The following is a 25,482-nucleotide window of genomic DNA, read 5'->3' as shown; positions in this document are numbered from 1 at the left end:
TTTGCGAGTTATGAGTTTCTGAAAAGGAAAAGAAAGTTATATGGATAAAGGACTCTCTCTCATCCCTATTTGGATTATTTTCTTATTTTGACAGTACTTGGTGTGACTTGGATTAGTTCGTCCTATTTTACTTTTACCCGCACAACATTACCTTCTTTATCAAGTCAAATAACCTAGCACTAAGCTGCTAATCGTCAAAGTACACCCCCAAACAAAAAGGTAGCGCATTAGCAGCGATGAGCCATGTTAATTTTTAACGCGGATTGTTTCGAAATTAGTTCTAGTTCCGGAAGCACGTGCATCCTGCCTAGCCTCCTACAGATATGCTACGCTAAGTTAACCCATACAATACTTTCAAGTGGCCTTCTACCGCTAAATCAGTTCAATAACACATGCCAACGTGCTTTATTGCCCTAACTCACTTCATCTCCATGTGTCTTAGATTAAAATTTTAATGACGAGTATGCCGTTCAGGTAGACTAAATCAAAAAATTTAAAAATTAAGAATTTCCTCAGTAACCAAACTTTTCCGGAACAAAAAGTCCCCAAATAATAGAGTAACGGAGTTTAAGTATTCCGCAGGATAAACAGAGCACAAAATTATACTGCCAATCCTATCTTTAGGTGAGAGAAATAGTCGTATAAATCTCCCTCTCTCTTTGACCCTAATTACAGAAATAAAAAACCGCCGCTGATCCTTGCTTGCTCGGATCTAGTCTAATCGGACTGGATCCGAGCAAGACTTCATCTCTTTTGTTTACTTAAAATGTAGTTTTAGTTTTGGGTTGTTGCAGATGGTCAAGTAGCCATGGATGCTTGAATCTCTCTCTCCCAATCTCTCTTCAATTCCCTGGATCGAAGAATTTGCTTCCCTTTTCTTTTCCCTCTGCAAATCTCACCTCATCTAAGTTTGAAGTGTTGATGGTACAATTACCTACCACTTCTTTACCGGATCTACATAATCAGTGAAATCCTATATTAGTTTCATCATCCAAAGTCGATTAATACATATCCTTCAATCTCTATCCTAAAATAAAAACTCCATATCAAACATTCCTTATACACCCATCCCGTAGCTCTTCAGATCTCAACCAGCAAAGTGTTGGTTTGTAATGATGATGATGAAGAAGCATTCCATCTTCAGTTCTAAATCGACAAAAGTGTTGGGATCCTAGTCCCACATTGATTAATGGGGCTTAATTAGGTAGTTTATAAGTCAATGGGTTCCCTCATCTAGTCAACCGGTTCTCGAGTTGAGTTCTACCCATGGGATTATGACGAGTTTAGGGTCGCTACCCTAACATTTGGTATCAGAGCCAACCACCACGACCCATGCACGCTCCACGGAAGGGGTGACCTATAGGCTGGATTAAGGTGTATGGGCGTAGTTGTCACCGCATTGAATACTGATAGTTGAGTGGAGCCTCCATAAGGAAAGGTCTGACGTCGGGTCAGTGTCGATAGAGTGGGCCAACCAGGACGTTGAGTCTGGAAGCGTGGTGGGATGTTGGGATCCTAGTCCCACATTGGTTATGTGGGGCTTAATTGGGTAGTTTATAAGTCAATGGGTTCCCTCATCTAGTCAACCGGTTTTCGAGTTGAGTTCTACCCATGGGCTTATGACAATAATTTAGGATCGGTACCCTAACAAGTGTCGATTTTCTGTTGATATTCAGGGTAACAAAATTAGATGGAGGTTTTCAATGGTTGGTGGTGATTGATGACGGAGGTGCTGCAAATGGTGATAGGCGCCGCCGCCAGCAGTTTGTAACGATGATGTTTTAGTTAGGGTTATCATCTCTTTCCCTACGGACAAATCTCTTATCATTTGGATATCTTGTAATGGGCTTATTGGGCTTAGGTGAGGTAGTATCCCTTGGGTTTCGATTTTTTCTTGCCGTGTCTTTTGTAAGAATCTTTTTGGGTTATCTTTTACTCTTTCAATTGAAAGTTGTATCCCGTTGTTATTTTCTTTTCAGTCAGTTGTAATCAATTCTTATTTCTTCAATATGATCTCTCTTTCACGATCAAAAAAAAAAAAATGTATACTGCAGAAGGATTTAAACCCAACATTTTTTATTTGATTTTTTTTTTTTTTTTGTAATAGCGTGATTGCGAGGATTCCTTAGTGACCAGTGACCACAATTCCAAACCAACGACCAATCAGCCAGCTGATCCACTCACTACTCACTAGCTAGTTAAACCAAATCTGAATGCATTGCAGGCCTCTGGGGTCGGTACTCGGTGCTCATCCCCAGGCCGGATATAAAAACATGCTTCCCGTAGTGACCAGTGACCAGAATTCCAGCTTAATTTGTAATTATATGGTGATTAAAGTAATTTAATATGTAATTAATAACTTAACTACTCGGGTTTCCCTTGAAATGAAAATCCATGCAATTGACTTGTATATATCGAGAAGATCACCTGGTTAGCAGTTTAAAATACAATGTCAAACAAATTGCGTCCCGTAAACGGTACGGAACAGGAGATCGAGTTCTTGGTTTCCTTCCTGTTGATTTTTCCAATTCTTAGTTTATGTTATTGGCATACGCGATTACATTGCAACTTGGAGCTAATTTTCCATTTACCAAGATCAATGGAAATCCTCTTAGCTAGCTAATATAGCTAGCTTCTTTCACATTGATCAAAGTTTGGTTAGTATTTTCCATAGAGTGACTTGACTCACATGTCATTCAAACAAGATAATATTCATGAAAAAGATTTGGGAGAAATCATGTTACTTGATAAGAAAATTTCACCAATGCTCTCAGAGGAATGGATCGTCGATACTGATTGGTTTTGGTTTTGTCCTTGGAGCTTCAATCCTTGTTCTTGTAACTATTATCTCAATGCTCCCATTGTTAATGAATTTTATGCTTCCAAATAATGTCAAATGTTTTTACACTTCAAGTAGTACCACTTGTAATACTACTATGGTTACCGCTTCTTTTGTGTCGTCCAATTCTTATCCGGAGTTCCCCAAAAACTCTACTGAAACTCATCAACCGGAAAAGAGACGCACGGACAATTTATTTGTAAACTCAACTATTGTTTCCATGGATCAGCAGAGAGATGGAGAATTGGCGGTTACAAAAGAGAATTTTAACAATGCTGCCTCAAGTAGTTATTCTAGAAGTGACAAATCTTCTGATATTGGTGATTGTGATCTTTTTGAAGGTGAATGGGTAAGGGACCACGATCCAAATAAATATTATTCACCGGGTTCCTGCCCATATGTCGAAGAAGCGTTTGCTTGTAACAGCAATGGAAGACCTGATGATGAATTTCTCCATTGGCGGTGGCAATCTCGTCAGCAAACAAATGCAGCATGTAATAATATCCCGAGGTAATCTATATATCTTCCTTTCGAGTTCCTTGACCAAGTAGGTAGGACCTGAATGCACATTTTTTTCATGCTTGTTGTCATATATACTGGCTAACTAGGACACTTAAAGGTTAACCTGTTAATTTATTTTGTAGCTACCTTAATGCAACTGATTTTCTGGAGAGGTTGAGAGGAAAGAAATTGGTATTTACGGGGGATTCTTTGAATAGGAATATGTTTAGTTCTCTTTTGTGTATCCTTTGGCATGCCATTCCTGATAAGAGCCGAGTTTTCAAACCCCCTGGGAATACAGATTTCAAGTCGAGAGGAGATATTTCTTTAATGTATGCTGTAAGTCTTGTTTTCTACTTTTAGCAGGTCTTCCATTTGTGCATGTTTCAACTTTTCCTTGCTGATTCCGGGGTTGGATATATGCATGCATGCTTCGACTTTTAATTCCAGGACTACAACTGTACGGTGGTATTTGTGTGGGCACCTTTTCTTGTTAATGAAACAAATATAGCCGGTCGCAGAAGCCACGCTGAACTAAAACCTGAGCCACAAACTCTAAGGTTGGATGTGATTAACGATAAAGCAGCATCGGTATATCGTGATGCTGATGTTGTAGTTTTCAATTCGTGGCATTGGTGGACAGATCAAAAAACTTATAAGGGGTAAGTTACATAGACATGCATCATATTGTTTTATGTGAGAATGAGTATTTATGCCTCACAAAATCGCTTGTTTCGAATTGCAGGTTAAACTATTTTCAAGAGGGTAACTATCTGTACCCAAAGCTCCGGCTCGTTAAAGCGTACAAGAAAGCTCTTAATACTTGGAGAAATTGGATCAATAGGAACATCGATTCGAACAAGACCCAAGTTGTTTTTAGAGGATACTCAGTTCCCCATTTCGTGTAAGTAAATGCTCAAATAATCACTCACTCCATTGATCTACGGATATTCGTTATAACGAATACTATAATTGCTCTATTATGCAGAGGCGGGAGATGGAACACAGGTGGAAAATGCAACTTAGAAACAATGCCTATTAATAGTAACAACACGTACGTAGATACTTCAGCTCCGAAGGTGAAAATTTTAGAGAACACTCTTCGGAAAATGAAGACTCCTGTTATATATCTAAATATTAGTAAACTTTCGTACTATCGGTCTGACGGACACCCTTCATTGTATCAAAAATACTTCAAAACTACTCAAGAGAGGCTGGCAGCTACACCTTTTCAGGATTGTATTCATTGGTGTTTGCCTGGTGTGCCTGATACATGGAATGAGTTGTTGTATGCTTCTCTTTTGAAGGCTGGTAAAGGATCTTTTCACCGGAATGAGCCAGAAACTAATTCTCTAGATCGGGCCAAACAGCAAATTATATAAATAGAAGAAAAATTCAGAAGTGATTTGATTGTGTTTGTATTTTGTTCATGAAAATATAATACCATAGTAAATTGGTAATTCTTTCATACTTGAATAGTGGAATACCGTGCATTGAGCCATCGACCATCCAAATCTTGTAAGGCCAACTTTTTTAGAGAATGTGCACAAAACGCGACTCCAAAGCAATTTGGTGATGCAGGATATATAAAAATCAAGTCCCATTTTTATTGTTTATTTAGATTTTTCAGTCGCACAGTCGCACTACGCTGAACTTATGGCTCCACCACTGCAATACCGCGCCCACATTGTCTTTAAACTTTCCTGCACAAAAGTCACATGTTTCCTTACTCAAATGAACAAATTTTTTAGCAATCTAGCTAGCTAGGATTTCAAATTTGCTTTAGTCCTCCATATTGCTTCTATGCAGCTTCGCAGAAATTACCAACATTGGGGGACAATAAAATTGTAATGATACATTGGAGAGAAGATCATTGAAGTGAGTGAAACAGAGAGAGTTATGAAATCAAAGCTGTAAATTATTAGTTGTCACGGAACCATACAACCTATTTATTCACGGATTGGTTTTGAATTCCCCACCGTATATATTCAACAAAATTCCAAAATCTCTAATCAAAATTTTCCAATTAAAACTCAAGCACTCCAAAAGGGAATCCGATATAATTTTGTGCTGCATGCTTTTTGCAGCCAATAAGGGATTTGTTAACATTATCCATCTTCTTCTGAAAACTTAAGTATTGTACTCTTTTTTCTCTGGTTACCAGCTATTGCATGCAATGAAATAATAAACTAAGGAAAAAACAGTCACGGGCATGTCAATGAAATGCAGTATATAAACATGAAATATTATTGCTATCAATCCATCAAAACCATCGATCTCCTTTCGTGTAGTCTGATCCTCAAGTAGTTCTAAACATCAACCATGATCATGAGTACGTTGAGGGTTACAGCAGTGTTCTACATTTTCATCCTTCTTTCTTTGCTGGCTTTGCCTCCAATTTATGCTTGTGGTTATTGCAACCCTCCTTACCAAGCACGTCCAACTCCACCGATACCCACTCACCCACCCGGCAGAGGTGGCAACCCACCTAGATTCTCTCCACCTTCCACCAATCCACCAGTTTTTGGGCGCCCACCAACTGTTAGGAATCCTCCAGTGACACTCCCACCACCTGCTTCCACATATCCTCCATATAGCGGAGGCAGTCCACCTTCAGGTGGACTACTACCTCCTATCGGAGGCGGTGGTGGACTTTTACCTCCTATTGGAGGCGGTGGTGGGCTTTTACCTCCCATCGGAGGCGGTGGTGGACTTCTACCTCCTATTGGAGGAGGTGGTGGACTTCCAGGTCTCAGTCCTCCTTCAACTTCCCCGAGTTGCCCGATTAATGCTTTGAAGTTAGGGCTATGTGTAGATGTACTTGGTGGGTTGGTACATGTTGGGTTGGGAGACCCAGTTGAAAATGCTTGCTGTCCAGTAATTGCAGGATTGCTAGAGCTCGAAGCTGCAGTTTGTCTTTGCACTAGCATACGACTTAAGCTTCTCAATCTTAATATCTTCATTCCTCTAGCACTTCAAGTTCTCGTCACTTGTGGAAAGAACCCTCCACCTGGTTTCGTATGTCCTCCTCTTTAAAGATGAGTCATGCTGGTAGATCGATGTTCAATAGGAGTAGTAAGTGTCAGAGTTTGGTTGCTTATTTTGAGGTGTTTATTTGAATATGTATTTCCGTAATATGTAATTGAGGTTGATGTACGTTATTTTATTTTTCTTATGTTGTTATGCACTCTGATGCAATTAGTGATGTTCTATGAAAACTTCCATTTTGTTTTTTTTTTAATATTGCAATCTTGTAATATTTATTATGTCTTGGTGACACCAAATAATAGTTTTTCAAAAACGTACGGATACTCAAGAACGAACGAACGAACATTCAAGTGAAGACTTACCAGTATTAAGAATCCGTTCTAGACATAAGTACTGTCAAAAGCAAAGAACAAAGACCAAGTACTCTTTTCCAAAAACATTCTCATATACTTTCTTAGTGAAAGGAATTGTTTTTCCCATCTCCGTAACTAGGGTAGAGTAATGATCATGTACTTAGGCCGGTCACCGGTGTATCGAAGGCAACAAAGGTACCGATGTTTTCAGCAAAAGTGTACGTGATATCCTATTATTGGTATGAAGTTGTCAGATAAACTTGTTGAAAGCTCTTCAACAGCGCTGGCTAAGTGGCTAAGGAGAAGACAGGGGACATGATGATCTCGGCATCCGTTACACCGTTAACGGCAATTTTAGTAGGGTTCATTACATACCCAGCCGGGCCAAATTAATTAGTTTAGTAGGCTACCCAAAAAAGCCCGCTTTAAACCTATAGGCCCAAACAACTACTACTATAAAATCACGGCCGGTGAAAGCTAGATTTCATCTCCTCGTCTTTAATTAGGGCAAAATCTTAGCTTTTAAATTGAGGGTTTGTTTCCTCTGTTGTTTTCAGATGGAGGGGTCTTGTATTGACTTTGTTGTATTGCTAAATAGTGACTTATCATTCAAAATCATCTCCAATCTGAATAATCCAGCTGATGTTGTTCGCGCTAGTTCCGTTTCTCGTTTTTGGCGCCAGTTTGGTAAGCACCTCAATTATTTCAATTTTACAGTCCAAAGATTGGAAGATTATAATAAGGTTTTTAATATGTTATGCAGTGATTGCTAGTGAATTCTCTAAGAGTCTTTGCTTAAGATTGTTCCCAGAAACATTAAGTTCTATTAAAGCAATTAAGAAAACAATGTAATACAGTCTATGGGGTGGTAGTGGAGGAGTGGAAAAGTTGAAGAAAAACCACGAAGTTTAGCACATTCGTTGACAAAAGAATGCATATTGGAAGCTATATGTGCGTCTAGTAGTCGTTCTAATGCAGAAGATATTCACCAGACATTGATTCCTGGAGTTCTTTTTCAAGGGAGGTTTTCTTACTGGTCAAGTCCAGACTAATCCTGAGGTGCCTGAGACATTGACGTATAGATTAGTATCCAAATTGTGTTTCATTAATGAGATCCATATCGAACCATTCCAAGGTTATTATGTTATGTTCATGCTATCTTGGTGCATAGTTATATATGGTTTGACCCCATTATGTTGGTTTTGGTTTATTTCTAGATTGCGTAATTCTTTTGTGCACAGTGTTTTCCGAGCATAATTTATATTCAGCCAAGGATGTGCGATTTAGAATGGGCCATGTCAGGGAACCGCAACGAGAGAGATATCTTACGAGTGATTATGGCGCCGGTAAATCCATTGAAGATCATGTAGTGTGGACATACACCTCGAAAAAGTTTCCAATGAGACAGGTGTGTTTTGTTATCCTTAAAATGCATTTATCTATTGCGCAAATTGTTACAGATGGTGTCATAACAACAATAATGATTTTAAGATCAAACAGGATGGCTATTTGCAGAAGTTCAAGTTACCAGAACCTGTTCTTGCCATTAGTGGACTTCTGCAGATTGAATTATTGGGTCGCGTCCAGGCTGGAGTGTATAATGGTTTATACAACTTACGGTTAGTTTTTTCTTGCTCATGACATCCATTGATGCACTCTGCGTCTATGTTTTACTTTTTGCAAGATAATAATGTTACTGATTCATCCCCTTTGTTACTTCGCTGGACTATGTTGAAAAGTGTGTCTCACGTTCAAGTAGTAGGACGCCCACTTACAGATGATTTCATTGCTGAGTTAATTGATTACTCTGGGAAATGCGTCTTAAAGTACAACCCAGAACGAGCTACATGTAACTATTGGGGATGGAGCAGCTAATAAGTATTATAAGAAGTTTGGGACTCCATTTATCCCCTCCGCAATCCTCTGGAGCACTTGGGCATAACGAAGCCGAAGAGCTTTTTCAGAAAAAAATGCCAAACCAAGGATGAAGCCATAGAATCAGTGAGGACTCTAGCGCAATTTCTACTCGTTGGGGGATACAGTTTTCGACTTTTTGCCACCTAAACATTAGTTTTAGTCTGTAATCCATGGAAAATTTTGCTTCTCTTACAATGGTGATTCCTTAAAGCTTGTCTTCCCTGAAATACTTCCATCTTTAGTTTTGATAAATGTTATACTTGAAATTGTTATATGCACTGAAATTATCCCAAGTAAAAGTACAAGAACTGGTGTTAAAATAGTAAGAGAAAATCTTGTTTCTGGAACTTGGAAAAGCTAGGCGCCTGAACCCCTGGCCTGATTGCATTTCATCCCTGTGTCAGACAACGAGCGCATCTGGTGTAGTGGTATCATAGTACCCTCCCACGGTACTGACCAGTGTTCGATTCCCTGGATGCGCATTATTTTTTTGCTACCTTTTGTGAGACAATTCTCACCGGACTTCACTGCAGTACATGAGTTGTCACATATCTATTTCTTGCAAGTCATGCACCAAGACTTCGTTAACTGCACCACAAGTTTAGATAAGCCATGCAAAGTAAATGTTCTGGTTTTCTTTCTTAGCTCCCCACGTACAGCCCAATTCATTATATAATTTCCTGGAGCAACATTTTGATCAAAACACCAAAAATGCAAGATAGGAGACTCTATTAATGCTAGGATTCAACAGATTATATGAGGTATTCCATGTTTTTATAATTTAATCTTATGTTTCCTTCGAAATCCTAAATTATATTCGCAATAATATTTGCCATCCAAACTGATCTTTACTAATTTCAGATCCCAGTGTTCAAGAAAGGGTCTTCAAGAAATTCTATGAGACATTGGCGGAAACTAAAAACAAGAACAACCGTGGCTATAGATCTACCATCTTAAAAAACTTGACGCGGCTACAGATGTACCATCTTGAAATAGTTGACGTCCTTTAAGATAATGTATGGAGAAGAGAATTGTTCTGGTGTCACCATTGCAAGTTTGTCTATTCCTCAGGTATGCAAACTCTTCACATTCTTAAACGCCCATCATATTATCTTAAAGTTTATGGTTTTGATACGAACCCTAAATTTTTGACATTGCAGGGTTAGTTAGCATATTTGCCTCCTATTCAAGGACTATGTAAGCACTTTTTAATTCCCTTTTTTGCAAAAAAATTTTTGTAAGAGTTTTATTGATTTAGGGTATTGTGGGATATGATGACAGGTTCAAGTTTTGTACCACCATTGTTATATGCGGTTCTTGGAAGTTCAAGACATTTAGCAGTTGGTCCAGTATCAATAGCATCACTAGTAATGGGTTCTATGCTTAAACAAGTAGTCTCACCAACTGAAGTCTGAAGATAAGAATTCATTTGGGCTATTTTCTATGCAGTTCAGAATTTACTTGGAACTGCTTCTACATGGTTCTTAATCGATATTGCTTATTACAGTCAGAATTAGTTTCAGAAGGTTATCTTTAGTGCACTTGGATGGATTCCACCAGCAAAAACTATGAATAGGAATTCCTCAGATTATGCTCGGTTGCATCAACCTTTTGGGTGCATTGTTTACATTTTTGGTGCCAGAACCTAATGGAAGATTGCTTGAAGATATGTCTGTTAAGAACAAAGAAGATGAAACTGTTTCTACGTCAAGAAGTGTACAAATAGTTTGCAGCGTATTAGTAGTATAACTATTTCATTTTTGAAGCGTCTATATATGGCTATGTACATCTTAGATGAGTTTCAATCTTCAGGTTTCTGTTTTGCTCTTTAGATAGTACATATACATAACCTTGGATCGAAAATCCCCCTTGCAGCCCAAAAATTATTTCGAGCGAAAATGTGTCACGTGATCGAAATCTCCCTCCTGATTAGAAATATCCATGACAACTCAAAAACAGCCACAGAGTAAACGCAGAATATGTTTCGTAATCCAAGAACTATATATATATATATATATATATATATATATTGTAACTCGAAATCAGCATTTGCCTTTACACCGATCTTGTATGAACATGTTCTAGACTCCTCCTGGCATTGTAGGATGTAGCAATTCTGGATTAACCAAAGTGAGTCATTTGAGTCGCACAAGCTGCAGCTCCCTCAGACTCGGTTGGCTGTCTCTTAAAGCTCAAGTCCGATGGTGTCGCATTTGCCCCTAAAAGGTGCCTTAATCCACTGTTCAGTTTGTGATAATAATAATCACCCAAGGGTAATAAGGTAATTGCTGTGTGTAAGTGAAGTAAAAATACTTTTGGTTCATCCAGGGAAAGAGATTTCTAATTTCTTCTCTCCTCTTCCGTTCAGGGTTTAGTCCTCTGCAAAGCTTACTTCTGTTGATTTGAAATGGAAGGGTTCTCCAATGGATTTTGTACAATTGCTTGATAGTGACTTATCCTCTAAAATTATGTCGAATTTGGATGATCCAGCTGATGTTGTTCGTGTTGCTTCTGTTTCGCATAATTGTTGTTCGTGATGTTGGTGAGCTCTACTGACCTCACTTTACCCTTATTTATATGTGATTATATTGAAATTGAAGTTTGTTAAGCAAAAACGTAGGAGAATCTGACATTCAACACTTAGAATAAGAGATTTGGTGAGCTTCTTTAGCAAGAGAATCAGTCAACCTAGTACAAAAACATAAGTGAATTAGGTTGATTAAGGTTTTACTGTCTAACACAAATAGGACTCTTATGAAATTGGCAGTTTACTGCCCACTCCATAGCGTTGAGAAGTACCAAAGCTGGACGAAATTTTCTGAATTTGAGGTTATGGACGAAATGTGTGATTTAGTGCAGAACATGAATTTCATACATCTCCAGTCAAAGCTGGTCTATGGCCGTCTAGTACTAGTTGCCTTATTATCTTTTGGTTGTCTCATTTAGTACTTGGGGAGTTCTGCTTAACATATCTAACTTGTTTCAACTGGTACTTGTTTTAGTAGTTTGTTTGATGAAATCTGGTTGATAGGATGGTCCTGCATACAGTACTTCATTCTTTCTTATTTTGTGCGGGGCAAAACACGACAATTAAAAAACAGACTAACGATCGTTTGTCACTCCCGTAATAAGATTAAGTAGAAATATTAATAGAGCTAGATGAGCAGTTTCAAGTGTTTTTATTGTTTCCCAATACTGTATTTGATAATTATACGCGTTAAATGTGTTATGCAGTGTGGATTCTCTAAGATTCTTTGCTTAACATTGTTTCCAGAAACATCAAGCAATATTACAGCCATTGAAGAAAACAATATAATAGAGCCTTTGGAGGTCGAGACAGCCGGTAGTGTGGAAGTGGAGAAGCTGAAGAAGAACCATCAAATTTATGCTTTGCTAGCACGAGGTCTGGCTCCTTCTTTGACAAAAGAATGCATTTTCGAGGCTATAAGTGCGTCTAGCACTGATCATTCTCCAGAAGAAATGATTCACCTCACTTTGGAACCTAGTGATAGAGTGTACGGGAGGCCTTCTTACTGGTCAAGTATGGGAGAGAGTAACCCGGAGGTGCCTCAGACATTAACTTACAAATTGGTAACCGAGTTGTGTTTCATTACTGAGATCAACATCCAACTGTTCCAAGGTTATTTTCATTTTATTGTGGTTCCTAGTCACGTCGTTTGACTTAATTTTCTGTTTTTTCATTTGTTCTGATGAAAAATATTTATATTTTCCTACCCAGTGTTTTTTCGATGATGATTGTCCTGTATGGGCATACACTTCAGAAAAGTTTCCGATGGTTCAGGTGTGTCTTATTTTCTATTTAATGAATCAACATCTCTCATTATCTATTTTGTGAATGGATGAGGGTAAACTGCAGAACAGATTCTTTGACTGTTTGATTTTTCGTTTGGAATCTGGATTCTCAAATCTTGCCAACTCTAATTGATTTTACCACCAAACAGGAAAACTTGCTTGCGAAAGTTCAAGCTACCAGAACCTGTTCTTGCCATTGGTGTAGTTCTGTAGACTGAACTGTTGGGACGGGTGGTGCTTGCAATTGATGACCTATTCTACTTTTGGTTAGTATTCAACTCTTTTGTTGTTAGTTAAAGAGGAACCACTTTTGTGTCTCAAAGATTTATCTGATATAATACGTGACATCCATGGATCTACTCTAGCACTTATCGAGATTATATTCATCTCTTACTTGGCAGAGTTCGATAACAATGTTTCTAATTCTTCCTATTTGTCACTGGACTACATTGTAGTTTTACTCACGTTCAAGTTGTAGGACGCCCACTCAGAGATAATTTTGTTGCTGAATTAATTAATCACTTTAGGAAATGCGTCTTGAAGTACAACCCAGAAATAGCTACTTGTAACAATTGAAGCATATAACTATTTAAAGTTGTGCATCAGATATGGTATACTAAGAGTGTGTGAAAACTATATTTCTCTTTTTATCCTTTGCCACCTTTGTTATTATGTGCCTGTATCTAGGACAGAATCAGGTGTTTTATAGAACTGTTCACTCTAATAGTTTATTACTATCAGAACTCCATGGAAAATACCTTTAATAATATTATTAGATATTCAGATCGCAAACAAATACTTCGAAAAACAGTTTCATTACATTTGATACTTTTCAATCACCTTCCCAATACAAATTTTCCACATATCTTTTCGGATATGTAGATGGAGCAGTTTAACAACCTCTTTCCTTTATTACTGTTGATGGTAAGGAAACTGTAAACCTGGGGTTTCTGATGAGCTGTTTTAATGGAACCTTCTCAGATTCTGCTTCTTCTGCTGTTCGTGGCTTAACAGTGGCTGGTGATATTTCTCTTCACTGGGATACTTCATCTTCTTATCAAGGTAATGATCAATTTCTAGTTGGTGACTGATTTTGTTTCAATAACACATACTTGCTATGGTTCTTTACTGTACCCTGTTTGTTGCATATTTTGCAATATATGGTTCCCTCTCGATGTGATATATGGTTCCCTCTCGATGTAGAGGGATGTGCATAGAAAAAGATTATTTGCTTAAGTTTCCTATTATTTGCTTGATAGAGCTCATAAATTTGTTCAAGACTTTCCATATCATAACTTGTTATTGGAAATAAATGACAAGAACAAAATTAGGTTGACTGTTTCCTTATATTTGGCAGATTCTGATATTGTTCTCAAAACTCAAGAGTTCTCGACTCTGTTAATAATAGTCAATACTTGATATTTTGTGAATTCAAATCGAATAGACGAGACTGATTGTTACGTTGTTGAACTTTAAACTTCAATTTTTACTGTGGTTTTGACTAAAGAAAATAAATTACAAGTACGTTCAATTTTTCACCCTAAAATCATATAGCTAACTAAGTCCTTTAGTTAGCTTGTTAAGTTTGTTCTTATATAACTTGGTAAGTCAATGCATCGCTAACTATGTCCTTTAATTGGCGTTGTTCTTATTTTTATCTCAACTTGACAAGTTTAGAACAGGATATGCATGATACACAATAAACAAATAAAACCAATCCATGAGATTTAAAAATTAGAAACATTATGCAGAATAAAGCCTGTTGTTCTTTGTAGAAAGAAGAAGAAGATGAGGAAACATTAGTTTTGTTTATCTAGCTAATGTGTATTTTCACGTGTTTCCAACCACTTCGTCAACTCATATCCACTTGGAGGTGTTCTTAGGAAAGTCAAACTCCCAACCTTCCCAATGGGTAGATGATAGGAAACCGGCTTATCAGACGATGATTCCTCTAGGAAAAACTATATAACTGTTTGGCTTGGTATTTGTCTCCACTGACATTCCTAAATTTGGTTCCTGAACCGACTGAAAGAAGTCTCTTATTGTTACCATAGATTTCATCCCATTTTCCACTATAAATAGATTCGGCAAAACGTCTTTAATATGTCCACTTCTTCTTAGTTTGATCTTCTTTCTTTGATAATTAGGCCTCCTGCTATGACTTGAGATATCTGAACTTGTTAATAATACATTTCTGTGGAATATCTTCTCCAAAAAAAAAAAATGTTTCTTTTTGGTTAAATATTTTTACTTTGTTCAATCTGTTATTCATATGAAAAGGGTTTAAAACTCAGTGACGATATGTATTGTATTGAAGCATCTTCAGTGCTGCCAATTTAATTCAATCCTGTAATTTGACATTAGTTAGAGTTCCAGCACTTACTTTTTGTTTAAATCTCATTCAGGGTGTGGCTCTCTACAAAGCTGTTGTTTTGGATGGAGGCTTCTCAGGATTTTCCACAGTTGCTCAACCGTGACTTATCGTTGAAAATTTTCTCATACTTGTATGAACCAGCTGATGTTGTTCGTGCTAGTTCTGTTTCGCATTCTTGGCGCAAATTTGGTGAGTATAGTGACCTTAATTGTTTAATTTATCTGTATGCATTCACCTAATTTACTTTTTTTTGTGTGTGTATGCTATGACATAGTTAAACTATAGGTAATTGGTGCAATACATATGAACTAGTTTAGGGTTGGTTTAAGAAATCCAAGCCTCGAGGTTTAATAAAATATTTGTAGCCCAATTATAGGCAGTAATACAAATCCAAGGACAGAACTTATTAACAAAATACGTAGGTATTGGATGTTTCACTTAGTATTGGGATAGTTTTGTTTGCCTGTATATGACTCAATTCTTATATAATTCTCTTTTGATGTACAAGATCATTGCAAACCACTATTTGTTTTACTTTTCTGTCATTTTCTCAATAGAACTTACAAAGAATTTGTTTGTAGGGTGTTCAATGCACCCTTAATTTCTTCAATTTGGTAGATAGGATGGTCCTAAATACTTCATTGTTTCTGACTTCAATACACGTCAACTAAATTTTCAAACACGTTGTGATCTTTGTTATTCCCTACAAATGTATAAGCAGAACTGGATGAGCAGTTTCAACTGTCGACTTATGTCCAAATCTTATTTATGTTTCTGGAAATGAATGTCAAGAATGAAATGGAGTTGATAGTCTTCCAGTACTTTTAATACAGGCTTCAATATGATGTTCTGCAGTGATCACAAATGGAGTCTCTAAGAGTCTTTGCTTTAGATGCTGTCCAGAAACATCATGTGCTATAAAAGCCATTGAACATGACAATATAATAGAGCTTTTGGAAGTCGAGACCAACGGTAGTGTGGAAATGGAGAAGTTGAAGAGAAACCATCGAGTTTATGCCTTCCTAGCACGAGGTCTACATTACTATGTGACAAGGGATTGCATTTCGGAGGCTATATGTGTGTCTAGTAAAAATAATTATCTGAAAGAAAATATTCACAATACTTCAGTACTTAATGGGGGTGCTTCTTACTGGTCAAGTAGAGGAGAGATTAATCCTGATGTGCCTGAGACATTGACCTATAAATTGGTACCGGACTTGCGTTTTATTACTAAGATCAGAATCCATCTAATCCAAGGTTATTTTCATAATATTTTAGTACCTTGTTATATGGATATGGTTTGACTCCATTATCTGGTTTTTAGTTTATTCTGATGACAAGTCCTTGTATTCTCTACCCAGCTTTGGCCCAGGCTGTGTGATTTCGAATGGGCCATTTCAGGGAACCAGAATGAGAGGCTGATTTTGCAGGTGACTATAAGCCATATCCTACATCCTTTGAGGATCACGTTGTATGGACATACACCTCAGAAAAGTTTACATTGGTTCAGGTATGGTCAGTTCCATTATCCATGAAATGCATCAGCCTCTTCCTTTTACCCATTATGGAAACAGATTGATGGTATAATTGAGAGCAGATTGTATCTGGATTCCCCAAGATTTAACAACTTTGACGGATTTTACCATTGGAAGGAAAATTGCTTACGAACGTCCAGTTTACCAGAACCTGTCTTTGCCATTGGTGGATATTTGCAGGTTGAATTTTTGGGTCGGCTTCCTGGCTTCTTGCGGTTAGTTTTTATAACTTCTTGTTTGGTCAAAGAGGATCCACTGTTTTGTCATGTTGATCTGTTTAACACTATGTCATCATGAAGTTTATACTAATATCTCACTTAACGCTACTTCAGTAGTGTAATGTTACTGATGTCTTGTCCTTTGTTATTTGCGTGGACTACATTGAAGTGTGTTCGAAGTCTTGGGACGCGCACTCACAGGTGATTTCATTCTTGAGCCGATGGACGATTTTGGGAAATACTCTGCTGAAATATAAACCAGTTAAAGCTACTGGTGGCAAATATTATGAATGGGGAGAGTTTGGGGGTGCTGTCAGTGATAAACCTGTGATTTATTGTGTGTGCTTATGATGACAGAGACTCTTCTTACCTTACACCTTGTCTCTGTTAGTAAATTAGTATGCTGTATTATTTGTAACCTAACTGTTATCGTAATATCATATTATGCTTCAACGGTTTTCTGAAAAAACAATCAAATTGGAAGAGTGCAGCTCAACTTTTCTGTTGCTTACTAATTACTATGGAGATGATCTTAGATATCCACAAGCCTTTGTAAAAACAACAAGCGCATCTGGTGTAGTGGTATCATAGTACCCTCCCACGGTACTGACCAGGGTTCGATTCCCTGGATGCGCATTTTTTTCTTTTTTCATTCAGATTTGGGAGTGTCACTTGTCACATTTGCTCATACTTCACCCAAGGGTAATTAGGTAAGTGAAGTGAAATAAGTTCCAATGAGGTATAATTTTTATTAAAAAATAGAGATTTCTTCTTCTTACATCTTAGCAAATTAATCTCTCATCTCCTATTCCAATTTTAAAAACAAGGTCTGTATATATTTCTTGTTTATTTTTAACCTTCTTCTTTCATTTGGGGTTTAATAACTTAGTGTCTGTTTAAATCTCTTTCATTCAGGGTTTTAGTTCTCTACAAAGCTTGGTTCTGTTAATTTGAATGGAGGGTTCAATTGATTTTCTTCAATTGCTTGATGGTGACTTATCCTCTAAAATTCTCTCCAATTTGGATGATCCAGCTGATGTTGTTCGTGTTGCTTCTATTTCACATTCCTGGCGCCATTTTGGTGAGCTCAGCTGACTTCGTTTTGCCCTATTTGTTTGCCATTGCATTGAAATTGAAATTTCTTAAGCAAAAACATAGGAGAATCTGACATGCAACACTTAGAATAAGAGATTTGGTGAGCTTCTTTAATAAGAGAATCAGTCAACTTAATACAAAAACTGAAGTGAATTAGGTTCACTAAGGTTTTTCTATATAACACAAATAGGACTCTATGAAATTGGCAATTTGCTGATGAAGCTGACTGTAAATTTACCACTATTGGTAAAAGACCAATGAAGCTTATCGTCTCCCTTTTTGGGGATACTAAACTGAGAAATTTTCTGAACTTGAGGTTATTGATGAAATGTGTGATTTAACTTTAGTGCAGAACATGAGTTTCATACATCTCCAGTCAAAACTGGTCTATGGCCGTCTATTACTAGTTTCCTTTTTATCTTTCCGTTGTTTCATTTAGTATTTTGAGGGTTCTGCAGCTTCTGCTTAACATATCTAACTTGTTTCACCTGGTGCTTATTTTAGTAGTTTGTTTGATGCAATCTGGTTGATAGGATGGTCCTGCATACTTCATTCTTTCTGATTTTGTGCGGGGAAAAACATGACAATCAAAAAACAGACTAACGATCTGTTTCACTCCCGTGATAGATTAACTAGAAATATTAATTTAGAGCTAGATGAGAAGTTTCAAGTCTTGTTATTGTTTCCCAATATTTGAAATACGGTTTCAATGTGTTCTGCAGTGATTGCAAGTGAATTCTCCAAGATTCTTTACTTAAGATTGTTTCCAGAAACATCAGGCGTTATTGCAGCCATTGAAGAAAACAATATAATAGAGCCTTCGGAGGTCGAGACCACCGGTAGTGTGGAAGTGGAGAAGCTGAAGAAGAACCATCAAATTTATGCTTTGCTAGCACGAGGTCTGGCTCCTTCTTTGACAAAAGATTGCATTTTCGAGGCTATAAGTGCGTCTAGTACTGATCATTATCCGGAAGAAATGATTCACCTCACTTTGGAACCTACTGATAGAGTATACAGGAGGCCTTCTTACTGGTCAAGTTTGGGAGAGAGTAATCCTGAGGTTCCTGAGACGTTAACTTACAAATTGGTGTCCAAGTTGTGTTTTATTACTGAAATCAACATCCAACCATTCCAAGGTTATTTTCATTATATTGTGGTACCTAGTTATGTGTTTGACTTCGCTTTCTGATTTTCCAGTTATTCTGATGGAAAATTCTTCTGTTTTCCTACTCAGTGTTTTACGATGATTTTCCGATATGTTCGGCCAAGGCCGTGCGATTTCGAGTAGGACATGTCAGGGATTTACAGCGAGAGAGATATCTTATAGGTGATTATAGGGCAGGTCGAAGATCCATTGAAGATCAAGTAGTATGGACATACACTTCAGAAAAGTTTCCAATGGTTCAGGTTTGTTTTGTTATCCATGAAATGCATCTGCATCTCTGTTTTCCTATTTTGGGAATGGGATGAGGGTAAAGTGGAGAACAGATTCTGTGATTGTCTAATTTCTCATTGGAATCTGGGTTCCCGAATATTGCCAACTTTAATTGATTTTACTATCAAACAGGAAAATTGTTTACAAAATTTCAAGCTACCAGAACCTGTTCTTGCCGTTGGTGGACTTCTGCAGATTGAACTGTTTGGATGAGTGGCGCTTGCAGTTGATGACTTATTCTACTTTTGGTTAGCATCCAACTCTTTTTTTTTATTTAAAGAGGAACCACTCGGTGTTTCAACAATTTATTAGATATAATCCATGACGTCCATGGATTTACTCTAGCACTTATCAGGATTATATCATCTCTTACTTGGCAGAGTTCGATAACAATGTTACTAATTCTTCCTCTTTGTGGGACTATGTTGTAGTATCACTCAGGTTCAAGTTGTGGGACGACCACTCAGAGATGATTTTGTTGCTGAGTTAATTGATCAGTCTAGGAAATGCGTCTTGAAGTACAACCCAGAAACAGCCACTTGTAACAATTGAAGCATATAATTATCTGAAGTTTATGCATCAGATATGGTGTATTTAGAGTGTGAAAGCTGTCGTTTCTTATTTTATCTTTTGCAACTGTGTTTTCTCTGTGCCTATAACTAAGACAGAATCAGGTGTTTTATAAAAAATTTGTGATATTTTTCCTCAATAAAATTTGACATCTTTCATGGAAGTGGAATCTATTTCAAGTACTAATCTTTTCGGAATGTAGATGAAGCAGTTGAGCTACCTCTTTCTTTTCTGATGAGCTGCTTAAATGTAGATTTGGAGTCGGTTCTATAGATTTCTGACGAGTTGCTTAAATGCAACCTTCTGAGATTTCTGTTTCTTCTGCTATTCTTGGCTTAACAGTGGCTGGTGAGGTATGAGTTTCTCTTTCTATTGCTGTTAATCAACAATTTTATGCCACAGAATCCATGTTAAGGAATCAGTTGCAAATTTGTAGAGGAGCTCGTAATATTGCTAATTATCTTCATGAGATTAAAAGTAATAGTTAATTTTTCTGTTTGGTAAGTCAATGCATGATGTAGCTAACTAAGTCCTTCATGGGGTTGTTTTTATAAGTCAATGCATGATTATCAATAAGTAAACAAAACCAATCAATGGGATTTAGAAAATAATAGAAAATTTCCTAAATATTACGTCTCTTGAAACATATTATACATATATATCCAAACTTGAAACTTGGAGAATAAAGTTTGCTTTTCTTTGTAGAAAGACCAGGAAATATTAGTTTAGTTTTTGCTTATGCGTGTCTTATACATGTTCTTCACCGCTTTGCCAACTCATCTTCACTCGGAGATTCTATTAGAAAAGTCAAACACTCAACCTTTCAAATAGGTAGGTGATAGGAAACCACCTTACTAGAGGGTGGTTCCTCTAGGCAAAACTGTATAAATATCTGGCTTGAGGTATTTGTCTCCACTGACAATTCTGAAGTTTCATTCATCTTATAAATAATGAAAGAGGAGATCTCTTGTTGTGTTACCATGGATTTCATCTTCTCTTACATTCTAAACAGAAGCTCTGCGGGTTTGTAAAAATTCGTCTTTAATCTGTGTGCTTTTGTTAGTTTGATCTTCTTTTGTTGATAATTTAGGCGACTTCTCAAGACTTAAAATATGTACACCTGTTACTAATACATTTCGGTAGAATTTCTTCTCAAATTTATTTATTTTCAGTTAAATGCTCTTCCTTTTTTGTTTATTATGTTATTAATGTAAGGAACCATCTTTTCGTCATATAAAGATATGTTTGTCAGGGTTTTGGGGCATCTTAAATGCTGCTCAATTGACATTAGCAAGAGTTCAAGCACTTACTTTCTATGGAAATCTCATTCAGGGTTTGGCTCTCCGAAGCTGTTGACTGGAATGGCGGATTCTAGGGATTTTCTACCACTGCTCAACCATGATATGTCATTGAAAATTTTCTCGTATTTGGGATCAGCTGACGTTGTTCGCGCTAGTGCTGTTTCACATTCCTGGCGCGCATTTGGTGAGTTATAGTGACCTCAGTTATTTGATTTATCTGCATGCATTTACCTAATTGACATGCCTTATTAGTTTCTTTCTGTTATGCTATAATATGAATAGAATGTTGGTGAAGTCGTGCAATACATGTGAAAATAGTTTGTATTAGGATTAACTTAAGTTTGCCAAGCCTTAAGGTCTGATAAAACATTTACAGCCTTATAAGCATTGCAGAAGACTATTTGTATTACTTTTCTGTCTTGTATACAGTAGAACTTACAAATAAGTTGTTTATAGTTTGTCCAATGAAATTTTAATCTCCTCAATTTGGTCAATAAGATGGCCCTGATACTTTTTGGTTTTCCGACTTCAAAACACGTCAACTAAATTTCGGAACACACTTACAGACATTGTTACCCCCTAAAAGGTAATAGCAGATATACCAATTGAGAACTGGGAGCAGTTTCAAATTTCAAGTCTTTTCTGAATCTTTGTTCATTTATTTTTCTGGAAATGAATGACAAGAATGAAGCTGCATTGATTATCTTCCAATATTTGGCGAATTCAAATACAGATTTATATGTTTTGCAGTGATTGCAAATGGAGTCTCTAAGAGTCTTTGCTTAAGGCGGTATCCAGAAACATCATGCGCTATAAAAGCCATTGAAGAGGAGAATATAATAGAGCCTTTGGAAGTCGAGACCAACGGTAATGTGGAAATGGAGAAGTTGAAGAAAAACCATCGAGTCTATGCCTTCCTAGCACGAGGTCTGGATTACTATGCGACAAATGATTGCATTTTAGAGGCTATATGTGCGTCTAGTACAGATAACTTTCTGGAAGAAAATATTCGCAACACTTTGTTACTTTATAGGGGGGGAATCTTACTGGTCAAGTGAAAGAGAGAGCAATCCTGATCTTCCCGAGACATTGACGTATAAATTGGTACCCAAATTGTGTTTCATTACTAAAATTAGAGTCCAGCTATTTCAAGGTTATTTTCATGATACCTTGGTACCTAATTATTACATATGTGGTTTAATTCCATTCTCTGGTTTTTTTTGTTTATTCTGATGACAAGTACTTGTTTTCACTTCCCAGCCTCGGCCAAGGCTGTGCGATTTCGAATGGGCCACTTCAGGACGCCAGAACGAGAGACTGATCTTGTTGGTGATTATGAGGCACATCCCAGATCCATTGAAGATCACGAAGTGTGGACATACACCTCACAAAAGTTTCCAATGCTTCAGGTGTGTTTAGTTATCCATGAAATGCATCAGCCTATCTCTTTTATCCATTATGGGAACGGAAGGAGGGGGAAGAAATTGAGAACAGATTGTATGATTGTTTATTTTTCGATTTTCCCCTAGACTTAAAAACTCTGTTTCATTTTACCTTCGACAGGAAACTTGCTTGCAAATGTTCAGTTTACCGAAACCTGTTTTTGCCATTGGTGGACTTCTGCAGATTGAACTGTTGGATCGGGTTCCTGGCCCCTTACACGTGCGGTTAGTTTCTTAACTTTTTACAAACAGGATCTACTCTTGTGTCTTGTTAATCTATCTAAAATACTGTATAATCCTTGGACTCATCACGAAGATTATATATACTAATTTCATACTTGATGATTAGTTCAATAGTAATGTTATTGATTAATGTTCTTTGTATGGACTATGTTGAAGTGTGTCTCAAGTTGAAGTCGTGGGACGCCAACTCACAGGTGATTTCATTGTTGAGCCAATTGGTTGCTCCGGGGAATACGCCCTGAAGCATATCCCAGGTACAGAATGTACCAGATATTATCAATGTGGAGACTGTGGTCGCTGCTGCCAGTGACAAACCTATGATGAAGAAGAGAGACAGAAGTGCTGATTCTGTGTGTGCTTGTGGGAAGACTTTTTAAGTAAATTCGTGTATTTGGGTAGTAAAAAAAAAAAAGAAAAGTTAAAAAACCCAGATTTCATTCATTATAATTTGAATTTCTGATATCAATAAATTTTTGTAAATTTCATCAACAATAAAAAAAATATTTCCCATTTTAAACCACCAAAGCGATTCCCAAACCCATGATCAATAAAACTCCTCCAAATCTTGAGCTGCTGCTGATAGTAGTAGTAGCACCACTAGTGGGAGATACAGCTGGTGCATCAACTGGTGAAGGGGCAGGTGCAGTACTTCTTGGTGCCATGACAACAACAATCAATTTCTGGCCTTTCTCACAATGCCCTTTAGCTCCACTGATGAAATAATAAGGACCAGATTCGTTGACTTCAACTTTAGTGTTTTTACCATCTTTGTATTCAGCAATTGGTTTTGTCAAAACACAGTTCAAGTAGCTCTCTCTTGTTACTTGCAACACTGAGTCTTTTCCTGTTTCATATTCCCATACTGTTTATAAAAACAAAAATGTTGATTAATTTCAGAAATTAGACATAGAGTTGAAAATGAAGTAGTAATAATTTGTTTTTACCTAGAGAATCCCCAAGCTGGAAACGAGAAGATTGAGCCCAGTGATTTAATGGTTGAGATTGAGGTGATGATGGGATTTCCCATCCATTTGATTTCCCTCCAACTAAGAAATCTTTAGCTTCTGAGAAGTTACTGAACATGATCAGATTAACAAGAACCAAAGACATGGACAAAGCTACATATCTTGATGAAATTGCCATTGATACTACTGAATTTAGTATAGAGTTCAGAAATTCTGAGCGAGTGAGAGAAGAGAAGAAGATAAGAGAGGTTTGTTAAAGTGATTGAGTGAGTCGTAGGTTTCTCGAGTGTTGAGTCGGTAATTTATACAATGGTGAGAGAAAAAACTAGCCGTTTGCAGGTGACGCAGTGGAATGGTTGTTTTGAGCAACGGTCAGACTTTCAAACAAAACAAAAATGCTACAGAAAAAAAATGAATAAAAAAGTTTTAGAAAATGATTTTTAATGTAGCCGTTGGTGGTCAAACAATGACGTAGCAAAATAATTTGGGCTATCTAATAAACATTCTTTCATTAAAAAAAAAGAAAAGAAAAAAATCCACTTTGGTTATCATATACGTATATACAGTGGCTTTATAAAAACCGTGTCAAAAAACCACGGCAAAACTGTGAAGACCCGTGACGGTGGGCCCTGTACCAGGGAATTCGCAGGGGGTTTGGTTTAGTGTAACCAGTAAATTAGAGATTGTGAGGGGGCGGTTTTCATGGTGTCCGTTTTCACGGTTCACCAAGATTTTTTGTTGTGTAAAGTGCGGCTTGGTTTCCTGACGTTAGGGCTGTCGACGGATAAATATCCGCCGGATATTGGACAAACCGATAAGGTTAAGGTTAAGGGTTATCGGATATCCGATAACATCCGGCGGATATCAAAAATGCAATCCGATATCGTTAACGTTAAGCTATCGGATATCGGATATTTATCCGTTAAAATCCGATAGCAGCATCGTTGTTCCTATTGGGATTTCTGATGACGAACCGGAAAGGGAGTGGTCGGGTTATGTTCGACAGAGGGTTTTAGCATCATTAACTCCAGATACAATGAGGACTGTGACACCTGATAGAATTATGCATAAACCACCACCTCTCAGAGGGAATTCAAATCCACAGTCATCGAAGCATCTTTTTTACTTCCACCTCAACCACTACCGATGGTGTTACCATCAACACCTGCACAACCAGTGATGTCTGCTGCTCTTCATGTGTATCAACAAGTTGTGAAACAGCCAAAGCCGAAAGCTAAAGATGCAAATGAAAGAGATATGAGTATTGAGAAGGAGAAATTGGGTGAGGTGTTGCAGAATTTACCTCAAGATAGGATGGATCAAGTCTTGCAGATAATTAGAAAGTGAAATGTTGAACTAGCTCAAGATAGGGATGAGCTTGATACTGATATTGAAGCTTTTGATGTTGAGACACTTTGGGAGCTTAATGGGTTTGTGGGTAATTACAAGAAGATGCCGAGTAAAATAAGAAAACAAGGTGAGGTTGTTTTACAAATTAAGATAACCCTTAAAATCCAAAATGAAGAAACAAAATCAGAAAATAATACGTTTTACAAATTAAATGACATGGGAACTCAAAATATTTATGAATAAGGATGAAAACCTTAGGACAACAAACAATTGAATCACATCGTTCTTCTACACACTACACTATTGAATCAAAATCCAGTGAAAAATACCTTCGTCGATCGATAAGATAGAAACCCGAAATGCTTTTGCAAGAGAAGTAGAGGAAGATGAAGCAAAATCAAAAATGGAGAGATAACGACACCATCGAATCTCTTTAGGTCGTCTGTGTTGGGAACTTGAGGTGAAAAACGCTGCTTAGAGAGACTAGACTAGAGAATAGAGAAGATTAGGTTCTCCGACAGACCGATGGATAATACCTAGGGG

At 37.3% G+C, this 25,482-nt stretch overlaps 5 protein-coding genes, 2 long non-coding RNA genes and 2 other non-coding genes across 14 annotated transcripts; 8 read left to right on the top strand and 1 right to left on the bottom strand.

Annotated features, from left to right (window-relative positions):
- The first annotated feature begins 2,690 nt into the window (after positions 1-2,690).
- Positions 2,691-4,837, top strand: LOC113303013 (protein trichome birefringence-like 2). Its single transcript, XM_026551998.1, has 5 exons — positions 2,691-3,349; positions 3,484-3,679; positions 3,791-4,002; positions 4,086-4,244; positions 4,329-4,837. Exons 1-5 carry the CDS (start codon positions 2,715-2,717, stop codon positions 4,720-4,722), a joined length of 1,596 nt encoding a protein of 531 aa, XP_026407783.1. The 5' UTR covers positions 2,691-2,714; the 3' UTR covers positions 4,723-4,837.
- Positions 4,838-5,623: 786 nt separating this feature from the next.
- LOC113305162 (36.4 kDa proline-rich protein-like) lies at positions 5,624-6,407 on the top strand. The gene has a single exon (XM_026554258.1). The coding sequence runs from the start codon at positions 5,663-5,665 to the stop codon at positions 6,374-6,376; it is 714 nt and encodes a 237-aa protein (XP_026410043.1). The 5' UTR covers positions 5,624-5,662; the 3' UTR covers positions 6,377-6,407.
- A 361-nt stretch (positions 6,408-6,768) lies between these two features.
- LOC113306810 lies at positions 6,769-10,403 on the top strand. The gene is made up of 7 exons (XR_003338845.1): positions 6,769-7,368; positions 7,445-8,089; positions 8,182-8,300; positions 8,421-8,795; positions 9,460-9,669; positions 9,759-9,795; positions 9,880-10,403. It is a non-coding gene; the product is annotated as an uncharacterized LOC113306810 (long non-coding RNA).
- On the top strand, positions 9,010-9,080 carry TRNAG-CCC. The gene has a single exon. It is a non-coding gene; the product is annotated as a tRNA-Gly (tRNA).
- A 580-nt stretch (positions 10,404-10,983) lies between the features above and the next one.
- Positions 10,984-16,991, top strand: LOC113304384. Of its 4 annotated transcripts, none has more exons than XR_003338166.1 (10): positions 10,984-11,140; positions 11,873-12,238; positions 12,338-12,400; positions 12,561-12,677; positions 13,393-13,473; positions 14,817-14,974; positions 15,641-16,042; positions 16,147-16,295; positions 16,438-16,535; positions 16,708-16,991. It is a non-coding gene; the product is annotated as an uncharacterized LOC113304384 (long non-coding RNA). The 4 variants fall into 4 exon arrangements; XR_003338165.1 differs by having other exon boundaries at positions 16,383-16,535; XR_003338163.1 differs by having other exon boundaries at positions 16,147-16,535.
- Positions 16,992-17,103: 112 nt separating this feature from the next.
- TRNAG-CCC lies at positions 17,104-17,174 on the top strand. The gene has a single exon. It is a non-coding gene; the product is annotated as a tRNA-Gly (tRNA).
- Positions 17,175-17,298: 124 nt separating this feature from the next.
- Positions 17,299-23,141, top strand: LOC113304382 (F-box protein At4g00755-like). 3 transcript variants are annotated; one of them, XM_026553488.1, is made up of 11 exons: positions 17,299-17,365; positions 17,454-17,619; positions 18,356-18,769; positions 18,868-19,040; positions 19,201-19,316; positions 19,500-19,991; positions 20,971-21,123; positions 21,690-22,043; positions 22,200-22,348; positions 22,503-22,606; positions 22,781-23,141. In XM_026553488.1, exons 2-5 carry the CDS (start codon positions 17,493-17,495, stop codon positions 19,279-19,281), a joined length of 795 nt encoding a protein of 264 aa, XP_026409273.1. In that variant the 5' UTR covers positions 17,299-17,365; positions 17,454-17,492; the 3' UTR covers positions 19,282-19,316; positions 19,500-19,991; positions 20,971-21,123; positions 21,690-22,043; positions 22,200-22,348; positions 22,503-22,606; positions 22,781-23,141. The 3 variants fall into 3 exon arrangements, with proteins under 3 accessions (XP_026409273.1, XP_026409271.1, XP_026409272.1); XM_026553486.1 differs by having other exon boundaries at positions 21,690-22,092; XM_026553487.1 differs by lacking the exon at positions 17,299-17,365 and having other exon boundaries at positions 17,424-17,619; positions 21,690-22,092.
- Positions 21,000-22,934, top strand: LOC113305161 (F-box protein At4g00755-like). Its single transcript, XM_026554257.1, has 6 exons — positions 21,000-21,123; positions 21,690-21,866; positions 21,973-22,092; positions 22,200-22,348; positions 22,503-22,606; positions 22,781-22,934. The coding sequence occupies exons 1-6, from the start codon at positions 21,000-21,002 to the stop codon at positions 22,932-22,934; spliced, it is 828 nt and encodes a 275-aa protein (XP_026410042.1).
- LOC113304383 (early nodulin-like protein 1) lies at positions 23,043-23,850 on the bottom strand. The gene is made up of 2 exons (XM_026553489.1): positions 23,569-23,850; positions 23,043-23,486 (listed from the first exon to the last, which is right to left on the bottom strand). Exons 1-2 carry the CDS (start codon positions 23,765-23,767, stop codon positions 23,137-23,139), a joined length of 549 nt encoding a protein of 182 aa, XP_026409274.1. The 5' UTR covers positions 23,768-23,850; the 3' UTR covers positions 23,043-23,136.
- Between the last annotated feature and the right edge of the window lie 1,632 nt (positions 23,851-25,482).

Source organism: Papaver somniferum, chromosome 8 (assembly GCF_003573695.1).
Source record: "Papaver somniferum cultivar HN1 chromosome 8, ASM357369v1, whole genome shotgun sequence".
Lineage (NCBI taxonomy): Eukaryota > Viridiplantae > Streptophyta > Magnoliopsida > Ranunculales > Papaveraceae > Papaver > Papaver somniferum.
This window is presented reverse-complemented; position numbering and strand designations above follow the sequence as displayed.